The 17,724-nt window shown below is 45.0% G+C and overlaps 1 protein-coding gene across 1 annotated transcript in view; it reads left to right on the top strand.

Moving 5' to 3' along the window:
* The window catches only part of EFHB (EF-hand domain family member B), an 89,990-nt gene that overhangs the window by 60,377 nt on the left and 11,889 nt on the right, over nt 1-17,724 (top strand). Inside the window, exons 7-8 of the mRNA XM_073630217.1 lie at nt 10,138-10,221; nt 15,078-15,145. Coding sequence (XP_073486318.1) covers nt 10,138-10,221; nt 15,078-15,145 — 152 coding nt within the window. The remainder of the gene's footprint in view (nt 1-10,137; nt 10,222-15,077; nt 15,146-17,724) is intronic.

The following is a 17,724-nucleotide window of genomic DNA, read 5'->3' as shown; positions in this document are numbered from 1 at the left end:
CTTCAGTTCATGCGATTTTTATACGTATATTTATTCCATTTCACTGAGGCCTCTTGTTCTACTTTAATAAGATACTACTAACGAGTATAGACTCTCTGGTTAGCGCAGCACCCCCCCCCCTCTTTTCTATTTATTTGTTTCGGGCTTTTGTCTGGGCCCCTGCTTTGGTGCATGCAGCTGTCCAGTTGCATACGTTTTATACAGTCTCTGAATTTAGTTTGAATTTTGTACGAATACTACCCTTTTTTCCAATTTGGTAGCGCAGGAATAGCTCCCGTTTTTTTATGTTGGAATACTGCCCTGCGGCCCAGTCTCCAAAGGGGAAGGATCATGCTCTGCTTCAGTATGTCACAGTACATGATGGCATTCATGGTTCCCTCAATAAACTGTAGCTCCCCAGTGCCAGCAGCACTCATGCAGCCCCAGACCATGACACTCCCCCCACCATGCTTGACTGTAGGCACAACACACTTGTCTTTGTACTCCTCACCTGGTTGCCACCACACATGCTTGACACATCTGAGCCAAATAAGTTTATCTTGGTCTCATCAGACCAAATGACATGGTTCCAGTAATCCATGTTCTTAGTCTGCTTGTCTTCAGCAAACAGTTTGCGGGCTTTCTTGTGCATCATCTTTAGAAGAGGCTTCCTTCTGGTATGACAGCCATGCAGACCAATTTGATGCAGTGTGCGGCATATGGTCTGAGCACTGACAGGCTGACCCCCCACCCCTTCAACCTCTGCAGCAATGCTGGCAGCACTCATAGGTCTATTTCCCAAAGACAACCTCTGGATATGATGCTAAGCATGTGCACTCAACTTCTTTGGTCAACCACGGCGAGGCCTGTTCTGAGTGGAACCTGTCCCGTTAAACCGCTATATGGTCTTGGCCACCATGCTGCAGCTCAGTTTCAGCGTCTTGTCAATCTTCTTATCGCCTAGGCCATCTTTATGTAGAGCAACAATTCTTTTTTTTTCAGATCCTCAGAGAGTTCTCTGCCATGAGGTGCCATGTTGAACTTCCAGTGACCAGTATGAGAGAGTGAGAGTGATATCACCAAATTTAACACACCTGCTCTCACACTTGAGACCTTGTAACATTAACGAGTCACATGACACCGGGGAGGGAAAATGGCTAATTGGGCCCAATTTGAACATTTTCACTTAGGGGTGTATTCACTTTTGTTGCCAGCGGTTTAGACATTAACCCCCCTGGCAGTATTTCCGAGTGTGGCTCGGGGTGGATTTTCAGTACCAAAAGCGGTAACCCCGAGCCACACTCGGGATTGCATCGCAGGATCCAGGTACATGTTACTTACCTTGTCCCCAGGATCCTGCAATGTCTTCCCGCACTGTGAGAGAGCAGTCCTCCGCTCGATCTATCACGGAGCCGAGCTCCATTCCCTGCGAGTGTTGCGACGCACGGGGACAGAGAACGGCGGCAAATTCAAAAAGTAAAACACACAATACATATACAGTACACTGTAATCTTACATATTACATTACTGTATCAATTTATTTCACATCCCTTTTGTCCCTAGTGGTCTGTCCAGTGCCCTGCATGCAGTTTTATATTATAAATACTGTTCTTTCTGCCTGGAAACTGGAGATTGTCCATAGCAACCAAAACCGTCCCTTTACATCAAAAGTGGTTTTAGACCAGTTAGAAAATAGTGATGATAAATTTGAATCACTTGCAGAATTGAGCGATAGTGATTTGTGGGGAGATCTGTCATCAAACACTGAAAGTAATGACAGCGACAATTCTGCAACTGTTTTTGATTTGATTACATTATTGAATAATTTTTATTATTATTATATTATTATTATTTGTTATAATTATTAATAGTTATTTATTATATTATAGTTTATGATTTTGTTTTTCAAACTTTATCATACTCGGGATGTCTACTAGACTCTTGTTTGAACAGATTTAAGTGAGTTATTCCTAAGAATTACAGGCCTACAATATAAAACGCCAAATTTCCATGCAAAATAATTGTACCGCTTTCAGCATCAAAAATCTGAAATAATCATACTGCCGGGGAGGTTAATGGCTGTGTGTTGAGTTAATTTGAGGGGACAGCAAATTTACACTATTATATAAGCTGTACGCTCACTAATTTACATTGTAGCAAAGTGTCATTTTTTTTAAATGAAAAGATATAATAAAATATTTATAAAAATGTGAGGGGTGTACTCACTTTTGTGAGATACTGTACATTTGCACATGCGGCGGCATATACACACATTCCTTATAGCAGCCAGAAGTGTTAGTACTTCCGCAGCTGCTTTTTGGCTTTCTTGTGGAAATGATTAGGGAAGCTGTAAATCTACCTGATCGCGTGGGCAATGTGCCAACTTGGTACTGCCATGGTGAATATCGTTGGGGAGAGTGGAGGATGATCAGTGAACATCCATTGCTGATTGTCTCTACACTAGATGAATCTAGAAGAGACAAGCAGCAGTTTCAGAGCTGTCATTTCCTGGCTGTTGTGCATGGGGAAAAAGCCGATTAAGCATGATTTGGGCTTGATTAGCTTTAACTGGGTCAAGAGTTGACATTAGGGGTCTGATAGGCCCCTAGCGTCTCCTTAAAAAAGATTGGTCATGTACATTGTACTATTTTATAGGGGCTCATCAGTCCCGAATGTGATAGCAATAAATTTAAGATAAATAACAGAAGATTAAAAATTAAAGGAACAAACATTTAGGGCCCCCACATCTTCACTTACATGCATATACAAACCTAACATATGTGTCAGGTTCTAAGTATATATATAATAGCTAGGCAATACGTATTAGGTATTGCTGCGATGCTGAAATAAGAGCAAGAATTCTAGGGCTATTATTCATTGTTAACTTCTAACTGATGATCTTTAAAGTGTTGCCTATGGACAATTTTGAGTATCAAACTTTGTCTCCATTTCACGAGCGTGTGCAATTTTAAGATGTGATATGTTTCGTATTTATTTACTCAACAACAACCTCTTTTATATTTTACAAAAAGTATATTGTGCATGTGTGAACTAAAATTACCTCTATTAGGCAAATTAGGCGGTCGCCTTAGGCCTCGCCCCCAGAGGGGCCTCGCAGCCGCCTAATTTGCCCATACTGCAGCTTCGATGATTCGCCGGGACCGTGCTGCAATATGATCCATTCTCGACCCGGAGTCCCGGCGAATTAGAGTACCGCAATGCCCGCGACTTGTGCGGGGTGTCTTCATTCCTGCACGCCATGAGCTCCACTCCACTGTGCATTGCAGCTGGCCTGGCATCTCTCCCCAGCTGCCTGACACACACACAGTACAGTGAGTGCACTGTTGGAGCAGAGCGAACTGAACCCGCCCCTCCTCCTCCTGTGCTGTAATGTTTTCCTGTGCACAGAGGTCAGAGATGGAGGAGGAGGAGCAGGAAGGGGAGGGGGGACAAGCAAAGAGTTCACTTGGAGTGATTTGGGGGAGAGGAAATCCATCCATCCCCCCGATCCAATCCCAGCTCCATCCACCCCCCCCATACATCCCAGCTCCATCCACCCCCATCCCATCCAATCTCCATCCACCCCCCATCCCATTCCGGCTCCATCCACTTCACCCCAATCTCATCCCAGCTCTATTCATCCCCTGATCCAATCCAAGCTACATCCATCCCCCATACCAACCCAGCTCCATCCACCCCCCATTCCAACCCGACTCCATCCACCCCACCCCAATCCCATCCCGGCTCCATCCATCCCCCGATCCAATCCCAACTCCATCCACCCCCATACCATCACGGCTCCATCCACCACCCATCCAACCCCGAATCCATCCAGCCCACTCCAATCCCATCCGGGCTCCATCCATTCCCCTCGATCCCATCCTGGCTCCATCCACCCCACCCCAATCCCATCCCGGCTCCAGCCATCCCCCCGATCCAAACCCAGCTCCATCCATTCCCCCATACCATCCTGGCTCCATCCACCCCACCCCAATCCCATTCCGGCTCCATCCATTCCCCCCGATCCCATCCCAGCTTCATCAATTCCCCCCAATCCCATCCCGGCTCCATCCATCCCCCTGATCCCATCCCGGCTCCCTCCATCCCCCCCCAATTCCATCCCAGTTCCCTCCATCCCCTGATTCCATCCCTGCTCCCTCCATCCCCCTGATTCCATCCCGGCTCCCTCGATCCCCCTGATCCCATCCCGGCTACCTCCATTCCCCCCGGTCCCATCCCAACTCCATCTACCACCCTGATCCCATCCCAGCTCTATCCATCCCCCGATTCTATTCTGGCTCCATCCATTCCCCCAATCCCATTCCAGCTCTATTCCCCTTCCCCCTCAATCCCATCCCTGCTCCATCCATTGTGGCAGGTTAAGGGGGGAGAGCCACACCAACGCACTAACCTACTAAGTGCCGGGGGGTGACACCACGTTCTGCCGCACCAGGTGACACCCACCCTAGTGATGCCACTGTGTGCTAGGGGGCACTTTAGGACTTGTGCTACAAGGGGGCTTGGATATGAAATCCACCCCCCAACACATGTCTTCTCCCCTCCCAAAGCCCCCCTAGCACATATCCTCCCCCCAATGAAACAGATGCTGTCTGCCACAAAGGGGGTGGCTCTAGGCACCCCACAAGAGATGTGGCTGTATTTGATGGGCACAGTGGCTGCATTTGATGAGCAAAGTGGCTGCATTTGATGGGCACAGTGGCTGCATTTGATGGGCACAGTGGCTGCATTTTATTGGAAAAGGGCTGCACTTGATGGCACAGTGGCTGCACTTGATAGCACAGTGGCTGCATTTGATGGGAACAGTGGCTGCAACTGTTGGCAAAGCGGCTGCCTTTGATGGGCACAGTGGCTGCTATTGAGGGCACAGTGGCTGCATTTGATGTGCACAGTGGCTGCATTTGATGGCACAGTGGCTGCATTTGATAGCACAGTGGCTGCATTTGATGGGAACAGTGGCTGCAACTGATGGCACAGCGGCTGCATTTGATGGGCACAGTGGCTGCATTTGATGGCACAGTGGCTGCACTTGATGGGCACAGTGGCTGCACTTGATGGGCACAGTGGCTGCAATTTATGTTTTTTTTTTAGAATTTTTCAGTTTGTTTGCACCCCATCCCCCCCCCCCCAAGAATTGTGAGCACCAGCTGCCACTGATCTCTTGTATCATGTCTGCAGCCTCTGACCATCTCTTGTATCATCTGCACTCTCTGACCATCTCCTGTATCAAGTCTGCAGTCTCTGATCAACTCTTTTACTATGTCTACAGTCTCTTATCATCTCCTGTAGTATGTCAGCATAGTCTCTGCCCATCTCTTGCATCATGTCTGCAGTCTCTGACCATCTCTTGTATCATGTCTGCAGTCCCTGATCATCTCTTGTATCATGTCTGCAGTCTCTGACCATCTACTGTATCATGTCTGCGACTCTCTCACTCTGCGAAAGGTGCTCAAGAGCCCCCTCCACATTACAGTTCCCATTTTAAATGCAAGTTGGAACTCTGTGATGTAAAGGGGAATGCAGTGGACTCTGATATAAAGGTAATCTTTGGTCACCAGAGCCCTCCCCCTCCCTTACATTAGAGTTCCCCTTTACACCGAAGTCTGCAGGTTCCCCTTTAGATCATGATCTGCAGCATTCCCCTTTATATCAGAGTTCCCTTGCACTGTAAGGGGGAATCCTGCAGACTCTGATATATGGGGAAACTCTGTGCTGGCTGGGTTATATTAACCTGACCTTCATATAAATGGAGAAATATGCGTGTAATATATAATATATATGTAATATATATATTTAATTAAAGAAGAATTGGTTTAGAAAATTTTATAAACGTTGAATTCATAGTTCATAGAATTTAAAACTCTTAATATATGCAATTTATACAGTTAATTTTAATCGCTTGAATTATTTTTCCCATTATGGATGTGAGTGGGGCCTCGTGTCTCATATTTGCCTAAGGCCTCACAAAGCCTAGAGCCGCCTCTGGTCGGCTCCTTTAAGCGCGATAGCAGGCACCCGCTGCACTGCAGGGGTGCCGATGCTTGTGGCCGACGGTCGCGATGACCGGCGGCCACGAGTGATTGCGGGCATGAGAGGCAGAACAGGGACGTGTGTTTGTAAACACACAAATCCCTGTTCTGTTCTGTGAGAAGAGACAGATCGTGAGTTCCTAAGAGCTAGGAACCACGATCTGTCATTTCCGCTAGGTCAGTCCCCTCTCCCTACAGTTAGAAACACACACAGGGAACACAATTAAGCTCTTGATCACCCCCTAGTGTTAACCCCTTCCCTGCCAGTGACATTTTTACAGTAATCAGTGCATTTTTATAGCACTGATCGCTGTATAAATGCGAATGGTCCCAAAAATATGTCAAAAGTGTCCGATGCGTCCGCCATAATGTTACTGTCCTGATAAAAATCTCAGATTGCCGCCATTACTAGTAAAAAAAATAATAATAATAAAAATGACATAAATCTATCCCCTATTTTGTAGACGCTATAACTTTTGCGCAAATCAATCAATATACGCTTATTGCGATTTTTTTTTTTTACCAAAAATATGTAGAAGAATACATATCGGCCTAAACTGATTAAAAATTAGCTTTTTTAAAAAAAAAAATTGGGGATATTTATTATAGCAAAAAGTACAAAATAAGAAATAAGAACAAAATCGTCACTCTTTTTTTGTTTATAGCGCAAAAAATAAAAACCACAGAGATGATCAAGTACCACCAAAAGAGATAATAATAAGTGGAAATACCACCAACCCGTGCAAAATGGCAAAGAAATCTTTTGTAATGAAATATAAATAATAACAACAATAGGAGCAGCACGTTGTAACAAAGGAAAATGTGAAAAAATAATTGAATAAATTAACTGGAACTCTATGGATATGATAAAAGTGCAAGTGCAAAAAAGTGCTAAAAGTGCATAAACCTGTGACCATAAACACAACAAATTATAACTTATATATTATGCGTAAGCTTCTTAGCTAGAGAGACCAAGTTGAGGAATCAAAAAACAAACACAAATATCAAAAACCAAAAAAACAAAAAATCAAAAAGTCAAGGATCACACTATAAATGAAATAAAGTGTCCAAATAAACAATTTATGGATAAGATCTTCCTATAATCGGCAGTCAGCAATTGGTAGTTTTGGCTGTGACCTGATTTCTTTTAATAATAGACCTGATTTAGTAATTTTAGTATAAGGCCTAAATTGATCTGTGGCGTTAGCAGCAAAAAAAATCTAAAAGCTATAGGTGCTACAGATCAGCAGTATAGCTGATCCATCACCTATTGTTCCACTGACATACAACGCAGAACTGTTACCTGTAGTTGTACTGGTTCCTTTACTCTCACATAGGGAGTGTCTATCTGGCTGCTGCATAGTACTGAATGTTGTAGGAGTTGCTGTTCTTCCATTGTGGGTTTAATAATAGGTTGTATGCATCCATGCTTAACCCTATATAAACTGAGATCATATGGTTTAGCTGCTGTCTGTGACTGCTGCCAGATGCTGTCCACTGTGTTCTAAAATAAAACTTTAAAGTGATTGTAAAGTCTAATTTTTTTTAAAAATTAAAATAACAAACATGTTATACTTACCTGCTCTGTGCAGTGGATTTGCACAGAGCAGCCCGGATCCTCCTCTTCTTGGGTGCTCCTGGCCCCTCTCTGTTGAGTGCCCCCACAGCAAGCAGCTTGCTATGGGGGCACCCAAACCGAGCTGCAGCTCCCTGTGTCCATTCAGACATGGAGTTGCGGTTCGGCCCAGCCCACTCTCTTTTCTGATTGGCTAACTGACTTTGATTGACAACAGAGGGAGCCAATGGTGCCACGCTGCTGTATGAGGAGGAGGAGGAGGGGAGTCTCGGACGGCCGAAACACTCGTGGACATCACTGGATAGAGAGGGGGCTCAGGTAAGTATTAGGGGGGCTGAGGGGGGTGCTGCTACACACATAAGGCTTTTTATCTTAATGCATAGAATGCATTAAGATAAAAAAAAACTTCTGCCTTTACAACCCCTTTCAAATCCATTATCAATCCTGCTCCTGCTTTCAGCAATATGAGGATCACAGACCCATTAGGCATGAAAGGGGATCCTCCCACTCTCTGGAAAGACAACCAAGCGGTTCTTCTGCAGCACCGCTTCCAAGTGGCTAATTTTTTGCTCTCACTGAGATGAGACCAGTAATGGTCAGACTCCTTCATGGCTCAAATCCTGGAATCCTTGTGCAGGTGCTTAACCACTAACCGACCAGCCACCGTAGTTATATTGCGGCAGGTTGGCACAGCTGCACAAATCGCCGTAGCTGTACGTCGCTTTTCTATGACGTCACAGCAGGTGTGCGCGCTGCTGGAGGTGTCCCCATGCGCCCACCATGTGTCCCTGGAGCTGATGCGTGTGCCTGGCAGGCACGATGACCGCCGGGCACCCGCAATCGTTCGTGACAGAGCGAGAACCGGGATCTGTGTGTGTAAACACACAAATCCCGGTTCTCTCAGGGGAGAGGAGAGAGTTTGTGTGTTGAACACCGATCTCTCTCCTCCCCTAGTCAGTCCCAGCCCCCCTACAGTTAGAACACACCTAGGGAACACAGTTAACCCCTTGATCGCCCCCTAGTGCTAACCCCTTCCCTGTCAATAACATTTATACAGTAATCAATGGCTATTTTTAGCTCTCATCACTTTATAAATGTAAATGGTCCCAAAATAGTGTCAAAAGTGTCCGATCTGTCAGCTGCAATGTCGCAGTCCTGATAAAAATCGAAGATCGCCGCCATTACTAGTAAAAAAAATAATAATAATAAAAATGACATAAATCTATCCCCTATTTTGTAGACGCTATAACTTTCGCGTCAATCAATATACTCTTATTGCAATTTTTTTTACCAAAAATATGTAGAATACATATAGACCTAAACTGAGGAAATTTTTTTTTTAAATTTGAGGCTATTTATTATAGCAAAAACTACAAAATATTGTGTTTTTTTTCAAAATTGTCGCTTTTTTTTGTTTATAGCGCAAAAAATAAAAACCGCAGAGGTGATCAAATACCACCAAAAGAAAGCTCTATTTGTCAGGGAAAAAAGGAATACATTTTGTTTCGGTATAACGTCGCACACCTGCGCAATTGTCAGTTAATGCGATGCAGTGCTGTATCGCAAAAAATGGCCTGCTCAGGAAGCGGGTAAATTCTTCTGGGGCTGAAGTGGTTAAAGCGAAGTTCTGCCTAAAAAAAAAAAAAAAAAAAATTAAAGTCAGCATCTACAAATACTGCAGCTGCTGACTTTTAGAATAAGGAGACTTACCTGTCCAGGGTACCCACGATGTCCTCACCCGAAGCTGACCTGTCCCTCAGCTCTGGGTGTAGGCGCTTGCATCACTAGTAAGGGATTCAGGAAGTGAAGCCTTGCGGCTTCACAGCCTGATTCCCTACTGCACATGCGCGAGTCGCGCTGCGTGTTCTGAGTAGTCCCTTCTGTCTTCTGGGACCTGTGTGTCTCCCAGAAGACAGCGGGGAAGATGGAGAATGTCTCGGGCATGGCGTAGATCGCCACGGATACTGCGCGCGATCTTTTGCCAGAAGTAGGAGCAAATACCTGTATTAGACAAGTATATGTTCGCCCCTCCCCCCTGTAAGGTTCCAAATGTGACATCAGAAGGGGGTAGGAATCCGGACAGTGGAAGTTCCATTTTTGGGTGGAACTCCGCTTTAAGTACAAATTAACCCATTCACCACAGATTGCTTGAGGCAGAGTACCCTATGTGACAAGTCCTCATTGTCACTGAAGATAATGGTGTCCTCAGTGTTTTTACTCTACCCATGTACAGCTGCTGGGGTTTGGGAGGGGAAAAATGAACCTCTGGAAGACTGTCCTATTTCTTCTTCCTTTTTACTGCTGGTACCCTATCCCTTCTCTGTCTCCATGTACTCCTCTTCTGCCTGCTGTTGTCTCTGCATTATAGATATGTTTTAAACTTCTAGATAGCATTTGGAGCATTCTGATGACTTCTTGCTAGCAATCATGTACATTCTGGTCACCTTCTAAACTCCTACCATATGCTAAGAAAATACTGTAGGCATTTGACAAGTGTTTGAACTAACTTGTACTCCTGCATCAATTGATTTTTAGGAACAACACTGCTAACATAGTTTCTAAAAGGCTTGATGATTTTCGTGAACGTACTCAACATCAGCTCGGAAAAGTTCTTGACCCGTAAGTACTGTGTCATCAACGTTATGCATTAAACTAAAGAAGAGCTAGCGTAAGTGAAACTATAACTAAACTTATGTTTATTCTGAACGGCAGCATTAAAAATTTAACATGTGGTACTTGCTCAGGTTTTGCACATTCACTCAAAAACTCAAGTTTTGTTGCAAAATAAATTTCTCTCCAGGTCCATTATATACATGTCTTACATTTTTGTGGCATAACTGCTGCATATTGTGAGATTAGCTGGGGAAAAGAATTCAATGCATTTAATATCAAATGTTACTCAAAATCCGGGTGTATTTTATTTAATCCCCCTTTGGATAATAATAAAAGTCAAAAGGGTTAATAGATGAAGTCTATAGGGTGTTAATTTTTTCAAGTATTTAATGATGATACTTTTAAATTATTCCAAGAGTATCAGGTAGAGATGAGCGAAATTGAGTCTTTTATTCCCTAAATTTGGGAAAAAAAATTAGGAGGTTTTGTCAAAATATAACTATTTTGTTGAAATACATTGTCAGTGGGTAGGGTAAAAATAAGATGGTTTTGTGTGCTTTTCAAGGATAAATTAGGCTTTAATTAGCATCTAAATGCTACAAAAACTGCTTTCCACTATTGTGGACCAGTTCTTGAACCAAGATAGGTCCCTTGTTAAAAAATTAAAATAAAAAATGTAAAGTAACGGTGCGCAAATAACAATGAAATACCAACCACAAAAGGAATAAAAAACACAAATCCTAAACTATCCTAAATACACTCTTCAAAAAAAAAAACATATTCTCTGAATGAATAAAAAAAGTAAACCTTTTTCCCCAAGCGGCTCAATGAGCTTTCCTTTGATGCAGTTTTCTTAGGCAATAGTTTGAAAATTTTGCAGCAAAATCATTTTTATTCTCACATCAATATCTTCAGCTGCATCATGCTATTATGGTGCAGATGCAGATCCTTTGTATAAAGTTTCAACAGCCTTTCCTGCTTAGAAATGTGATCAGTGCATATGGGAAGGGCTTTTATTTTTATACCTGGGTGAAGTTTATGTATAGGCAAAAAATGATTTTTTACATTTGCACACAGTAAAAATAAGTTACCTCCAGTGAAGTGTGCCCATCTCTGTCTGCTGCAGCATCTGTTTTAATTTCAGCCTGCACTCCCCTGTCGGCAGAAAAGGTGTAGACCTGAGAATGATAGTTACGGCTATAATACAGATATCACAGATGTTTGCTGGCTCTGCACCTCCTTCAATTGTAAAAAAAAAAAAAACCCTTGAACTCTTTTCACTAAAAACAAGGCATTCTCTGAACAGAGGATATGAACTTCCCAATCTCCCTATGCCTCCTGTCAGTACCAGGATTCTCTTTTATTGCTATCAGAAGGGATGTTGTTCATCCCTTCTGATAGCAATAAAAGAGATTAAAAAAAAATAAAGAAAGCGTACATTTAAAAAAGAAGAAAAAAAAAAAGATAAAAAAATTAAAAGCAACCATGTGCTGGCACGCAAAGGCTAACACATACATAGGTTGTGCATGCATTTGTAAACAGTGTTCACATCACATATGTGAGGTATCGCCGTGAACGTTATAGCGAGACTAATGCCGCGTACACACGAGCGGACTTTCTATCCTACTTGGTCCGGCACACTTTCCGACGGACTTTGTCCGCCAGGTGCGCCGGACTTTAAAACGAACGGACTTGCCCACACACGCCGGGATTTTCCGGCGGGCTAAGTCCGCCCGTCTTTCCGACGGACTTTCGCCGGAGTTCCGGCGGACTTTCAGAATGAACGGACTTGCCCACACACGGACAAGTCCGTTCATTTTGAACGTGACTCAGGTGCGACGGGACTAGAAAAGGATGTCAATCTTGCCGCTTTTATCGGCTAGATTGACACCTTGCGAGCCCCGTCGCGGGGCATACCAGGCCCTTAGGTCTGGTATGGATTATAAAGGGGAACCCCGCTACGCCGAAAAAACGGCGTGGGGTCCCCCCTAAAATCCATACCAGACCCCGATCCGAGCACGCAGCCTGGCCGGTCAGGAAAGGGGGTGGGGACGAGCGAGCGCCCCCCCCCCTCCTGAACCGTACCAGGCCGCATGCCCTCAACATGGGGGGTGGGTGCTTTGGGGGAGGGGGGCGCCCTGCGCCCCCCCCCCCAAAGCACCTTGTCCCCATGTTGATGAGGACAAGGGCCTCTTCCCGACAACCCTGGCCGTTGGTTGTCGGGGTCTGCGAGCGGGGGCTTATCGGAATCTGGGAGCCCCCTTTAATAAGGGGGCCCCCAGATCCCGGCCCCCCACCCTATGTAAATGAGTATGGGGTACATGGTACCCCTACCCATTTACCTAGGAAAAAAGTGTAAGTAATAAAACACACCACACAGGTTTTTAAAATATTTTATTAAACAGCTCCGGGGGGGGGGTCTTCTTCCGGCTTCGGGGGTCCCTCCGCTTCATCTTCTCCCGGCGTCCGGTTGGTTCTTCTCCGCTCTCCGGCCTCTTCTCCCGGTGTCGCAGGTCTTCGGCCGGCCCCTCCGCTCTCTTCATGTAGCTCTATTGCGAGCGGAGGTCCGGACTTCTGGGCTTCTTGGCTTCTTGGCTTCTTGGCTTCTTGGCTTCTCTTCTCTTCTCTTCCCCCAGATGTTGACACGACGCTCTCTCCGGCTGGACTGGTCTCTGAGGGCTGCGTTGTGACTTATATAGGCGGAGACCCCGCCCCCATATGATGTCACAGTCCCTGGGCATGCTGGGACTGTGACGTTTTAGGGGGCGTGGTCGGGGGGCGTGGTCGACCACGCCCCCTAAAACGTCACAGTCCCAGCATGCCCAGGGACTGTGACATCATATGGGGGCGGGGTCTCCGCCTATATAAGTCACAACGCAGCCCTCAGAAACCAGTCCAGCCGGAGAGAGCGTCGTGTCAACATCTGGGGGAAGAGAAGAGAAGCCAAGCCAAGCCAAGAAGCCAAGAAGCCAAGAAGCCCAGAAGTCCGGACCTCCGCTCGCAATAGAGCTACATGAAGAGAGCGGAGGGGCCGGCCGAAGACCTGCGACACCGGGAGAAGAGGCCGGAGAGCGGAGAAGAACCAACCGGACGCCGGGAGAAGATGAAGCGGAGGGACCCCCGAAGCCGGAAGAAGACCCCCGAAGCCGGAGGAAGATCCCCCCCCGGAGCTGTTTAATAAAATATTTTAAAAACCTGTGTAGTGTGTTTTATTACTTACACTTTTTTCCTAGGTAAATGGGTAGGGGTACCATGTACCCCATACTCATTTACATAGGGTGGGGGGCCGGGATCTGGGGGCCCCCTTATTAAAGGGGGCTCCCAGATTCCGATAAGCCCCCGCCCGCAGACCCCGACAACCAACGGCCAGGGTTGTCGGGAAGAGGCCCTTGTCCTCATCAACATGGGGACAAGGTGCTTTGGGGGGGGGGGCGCAGGGCGCCCCCCTCCCCCAAAGCACCCACCCCCCATGTTGAGGGCATGCGGCCTGGTACGGTTCAGGAGGGGGGGGGGCGCTCGCTCGTCCCCACCCCCTTTCCTGACCGGCCAGGCTGCGTGCTCGGATCGGGGTCTGGTATGGATTTTAGGGGGACCCCACGCCGTTTTTTCGGCGTAGCGGGGTTCCCCTTTATAATCCATACCAGACCTAAGGGCCTGGTATGCCCCGCGCTCGCCGCAATAGGAAGATTTGTTTTTCCTATTGCAGCGAGCGCGAGATGCAATACCATCCCCTCGTGTCGTATTTGGTCTGTCGGACCAGCCTACACACGAGCGGGCTTTCCGTCGGACCAGCACACACACGAGCGGACTTTCCGCCCGAAACTGAGTCCGACGGAAAGATTTCAAACATGTTTGAAATCTAGGTCCGGCGGGCTTTTGGGAAGAAGTCCGCCGGAAAAGTCCGCCGCCGCCCACACACGGGCGGATTGTCCGGCACACTCTGGTCCGCCGGACCAAGTATGCCGGAAAGTCCGCTCGTGTGTACGCGGCATAATAATTCTAGCACCAGACCTCCTATGAAACGCTAAACTGGTAACCTGTAAAGGCTTATACAGTACAGCGTCTCCTATGGAGATTTTTAAGTACACTAGTTTGGCGCCATTCCACGAGCATGCACACTTTTAAAGAGAGACGTTTGGTATGTATTTACTTGGTGTAACATCATCTTTTATATTTTACAAAACAATTGGGTTATGTATTGTGTTTTTGTGGTTTAAAATTTGCTAAAGTGTATTTTTCACAAAAAAATGCGTATGAAAAACCGCAGTGCAAATACCATGTGACATAAAAAATTGCAACACCCACCATTTTATTCTTTGGGGCCTCATATATAATGTTTTGGGGTTCTAAGTAAAATTCTAGCAAAAAAATGTAGATCTTTACATATATGTGAGACATATCAGAATTAGCTCAGTGTTGAAGTGGTTGGAACACCTGTGTCAACATGCCACCAGTGCTGGTGATAGCATAGCCACCTTTGTGTACTCCCGTTTGACCCAGCTGATATCTTTGAGAATCCTGTGTATGATCCGGCTTGTTCTGACTTTGCTCTTCCTCGCTGCTGATTCGGTACTGTGTGGATTCTAATCTACTTGTGTATGACCTGGCTTGTTCTGACTATGCTCTTCCTTGCTGCTGATTCGGTATTGTTGATCTACATGTGTGTGACCTGGCTTACCTAGACTATGCTTTTGCCTGACCTTTCAGTGTTACAGACTCCCCATTACAACTCGGCTATCCTGACCTGCTCTTGTTATTAATTTTAAAAGCCTACCCTGCCCTAAACTAGAGTTAGTTTATACGGTATATTGTACTATTTTATAGGGCTGGTATTTTTACTTTATTTTAATGGTTTCCCATAGTATTGCAGATACTTTGAATGTTCCTGCTGATCACACTTTTGGTATTCTTCTTCGCCCTGAAAAACATGGTAATATATTTGTCTTTTTTTGGATATATTTCTGAATGATATGTTTTTAAATGATGTTTTCCAATGCAATAGGTTAAATAGAGTGATCAAAATCCAAAGTCCTAGGACTTTAGACAGAATATAAAAGTAAGATGCGTATTACTAGGTACATAATTATATGTCATAGTTGTTCAAACAAACCTAAATAGCCACAAAAACAGATACACATATGTCAAATCAGCCTGAAAATGCAATACATATTTTTCATATTTACATTTATAGTCAACAGCTGCAGCGGCTGTTTAAATGCTGGTTTTCCAGCAGGGGCATTTGATAGAATGATCTAATGTCTAATAATTGGCTTCTGCTACACACAGATTGAAATTTGTCTGGCTCAGCAGGGATTTCGATACATGTGTACCCACCTTTACTGTATTTATATGGTTGCATGAAGATTCAGTTAGAGAGAGACAGTCAGAAGTCAAACAGCTTTTGTTGCAGTTTCTCTTTAGAAAATCTATAAAACTTTGTGACACTTTTATAATAGGTGTATTAATCTGTATGCTTGTAAAATACAGAATTTACATAACTAGTAAAAAAATGTATTATGTAACAGTTTAACATACTGTATACGGTACATCCGGAAAGTATTCACAGCACTTCACTTTTTCCACATTTTGTTATGTTACAGGTTTATTCCAAAATGAATTAAATTCATTATTTTCCTCAAAATTCTACAAACAATACCCCATAATGACAATGTGAAAAAAGTTTATTTGAAATGTATTTTATTTATTTCAGGTACTTATATAGCACCGTCAATTTACGCAGCGCTTTACATATACATTGTACATTCACATCAGTCCCTACCCTCAAGGAGCTTACAATCTAAGGTCCCTAACTCACATTCATACATACTAGGGACAATTTAGACAGGATCCAATTAACCTACCAGCATGTCTTTGGAGTGTGGGAGGAAACCGGAGTACCCGGAGGAAACCCACGCAGGCACAGGGAGAACATGCAAACTCCAGGCAGGTAGTGTCATGGTTGGGATTCGAACCAGTGACCCTTCTTACTGCTAGGCGAGAGTGCTACCCACTACACCACTGTGCCGCCATCACACCACTGTGCCGCCCTCAAATCTTTACAAATTTAATAAATATAAAAAATGAAAAAAATCCCATGTACATAAATATTCACAGCTTTTGCTCAATACTTTGTGGAAGCACCTTTGGCACCAATTACAGCCTTAAGTCTTTTTGAGTATAATGCTACATGCTTGGCACACCTATTTTTGGGCAGTTTCTCCCATTCTTCCTTGCAGGACCTCTCAAGCTGGTTGGGGAGCGTCAGTGCACAGCCATTTTCAGATCTCTCCAGAGATGTTCAGTTGGGTTCAAGTCTGGGCTCTGGCTGGGCCACTTGTAGACATTCACAGAGTTGTCCCATAGCCACTCCTTTGTTATCTTGGCTGTGTGCTTAGGGTCGTTGTCCTGTTGGAAGATGAACCTTCGCCCCAGTCTGAGGTCCAGAGCACTCTGAAGCAGGTCCTCATCAAGGATGTCTCTGTACGTTGCTGCATTCATCTTTCCCCTGACTAGTCTCCCAGTTGCTGCCATTGAAAAACATCCCCACAGCGTGATGCTGCCAACACCATGCTTCACTGTAGGGATGGTAATGGCCAGCTGATGAGAGCGGTGCCTGGGTTTTCTCCAGACATGACGCTTGCCATTCAGGCCAAAGAGTTCAATCTTTATTTCATTAGACCAGAGGATTTTGTTTCTCATGATCTGAGAGTCCTTCAGGTACCTTTTGGCAAACTCCAGGCGGGCTGTCATGTGCCTTTTACTGAGTAGTGGCTTCCGTCTGGCCACTCTACCATACAGGCCTGATTGGTGGAGTGCTGCAGTGATGGTTGTTCTTCTGGAAGGTTCTCCTCTCTCCACAGAGAAACGCTGGAGCTCTGTCAGAGGGACTATCGGGTTCTTGATCACCTCTCTGACTAAGGCCCTTCTCCCCGATCACTCAGTTTGGCCAGGCGGTCCGCTTTCGGAAGAGTTCCAAATTTCTTCCATTTACGGATGATGGAGGCCACTGTGCTCGTTGGGACCTTCAATGCTGCGGACATTTTTCTGTACCCTTCCCCAGATCTGTGCCTCGATACAATCCTGTCTTGGAGGTCTACTGACAATTCCTTGGACTTCATGGTTTGGTTTGTGTTCTGACATGCACTGTTAACTGTGGGACCTTATATAGATCTTATAAATCATGTCCAATCAACTGAATTCACCACAGATGAACTCCAATCAAGTTGTAGAAACATCTCAAGGATGATCATTGAAAAAAGGATGCACCGGAGCTCAATTTTGAGTGTCACGGCAAAGGCCAAACAAACAAACTTCTTTCACATTGTCATTATGGGGTATTGTTTGTAGAATTTTGAGGAAAATAATTTAATTTATATTAGAATAAGGCTGTAACATAATAAAATGTGGAAAAAGTGAAGCGCTGATGCACTGTACATTTTAAACACATTTGAACTAAAGCCATTATAGTTTCTTTTTGATGCCACTTATTTCAGTAAATAAACCTGTATT

Source organism: Aquarana catesbeiana, linkage group LG05, assembly GCF_042186555.1.
Source record: "Aquarana catesbeiana isolate 2022-GZ linkage group LG05, ASM4218655v1, whole genome shotgun sequence".
Classification (NCBI taxonomy): Eukaryota; Metazoa; Chordata; class Amphibia; order Anura; family Ranidae; genus Aquarana; species Aquarana catesbeiana.
Note: the sequence above shows the minus strand (reverse complement) of the source record. Positions and strands in the feature narration are given on the sequence as shown.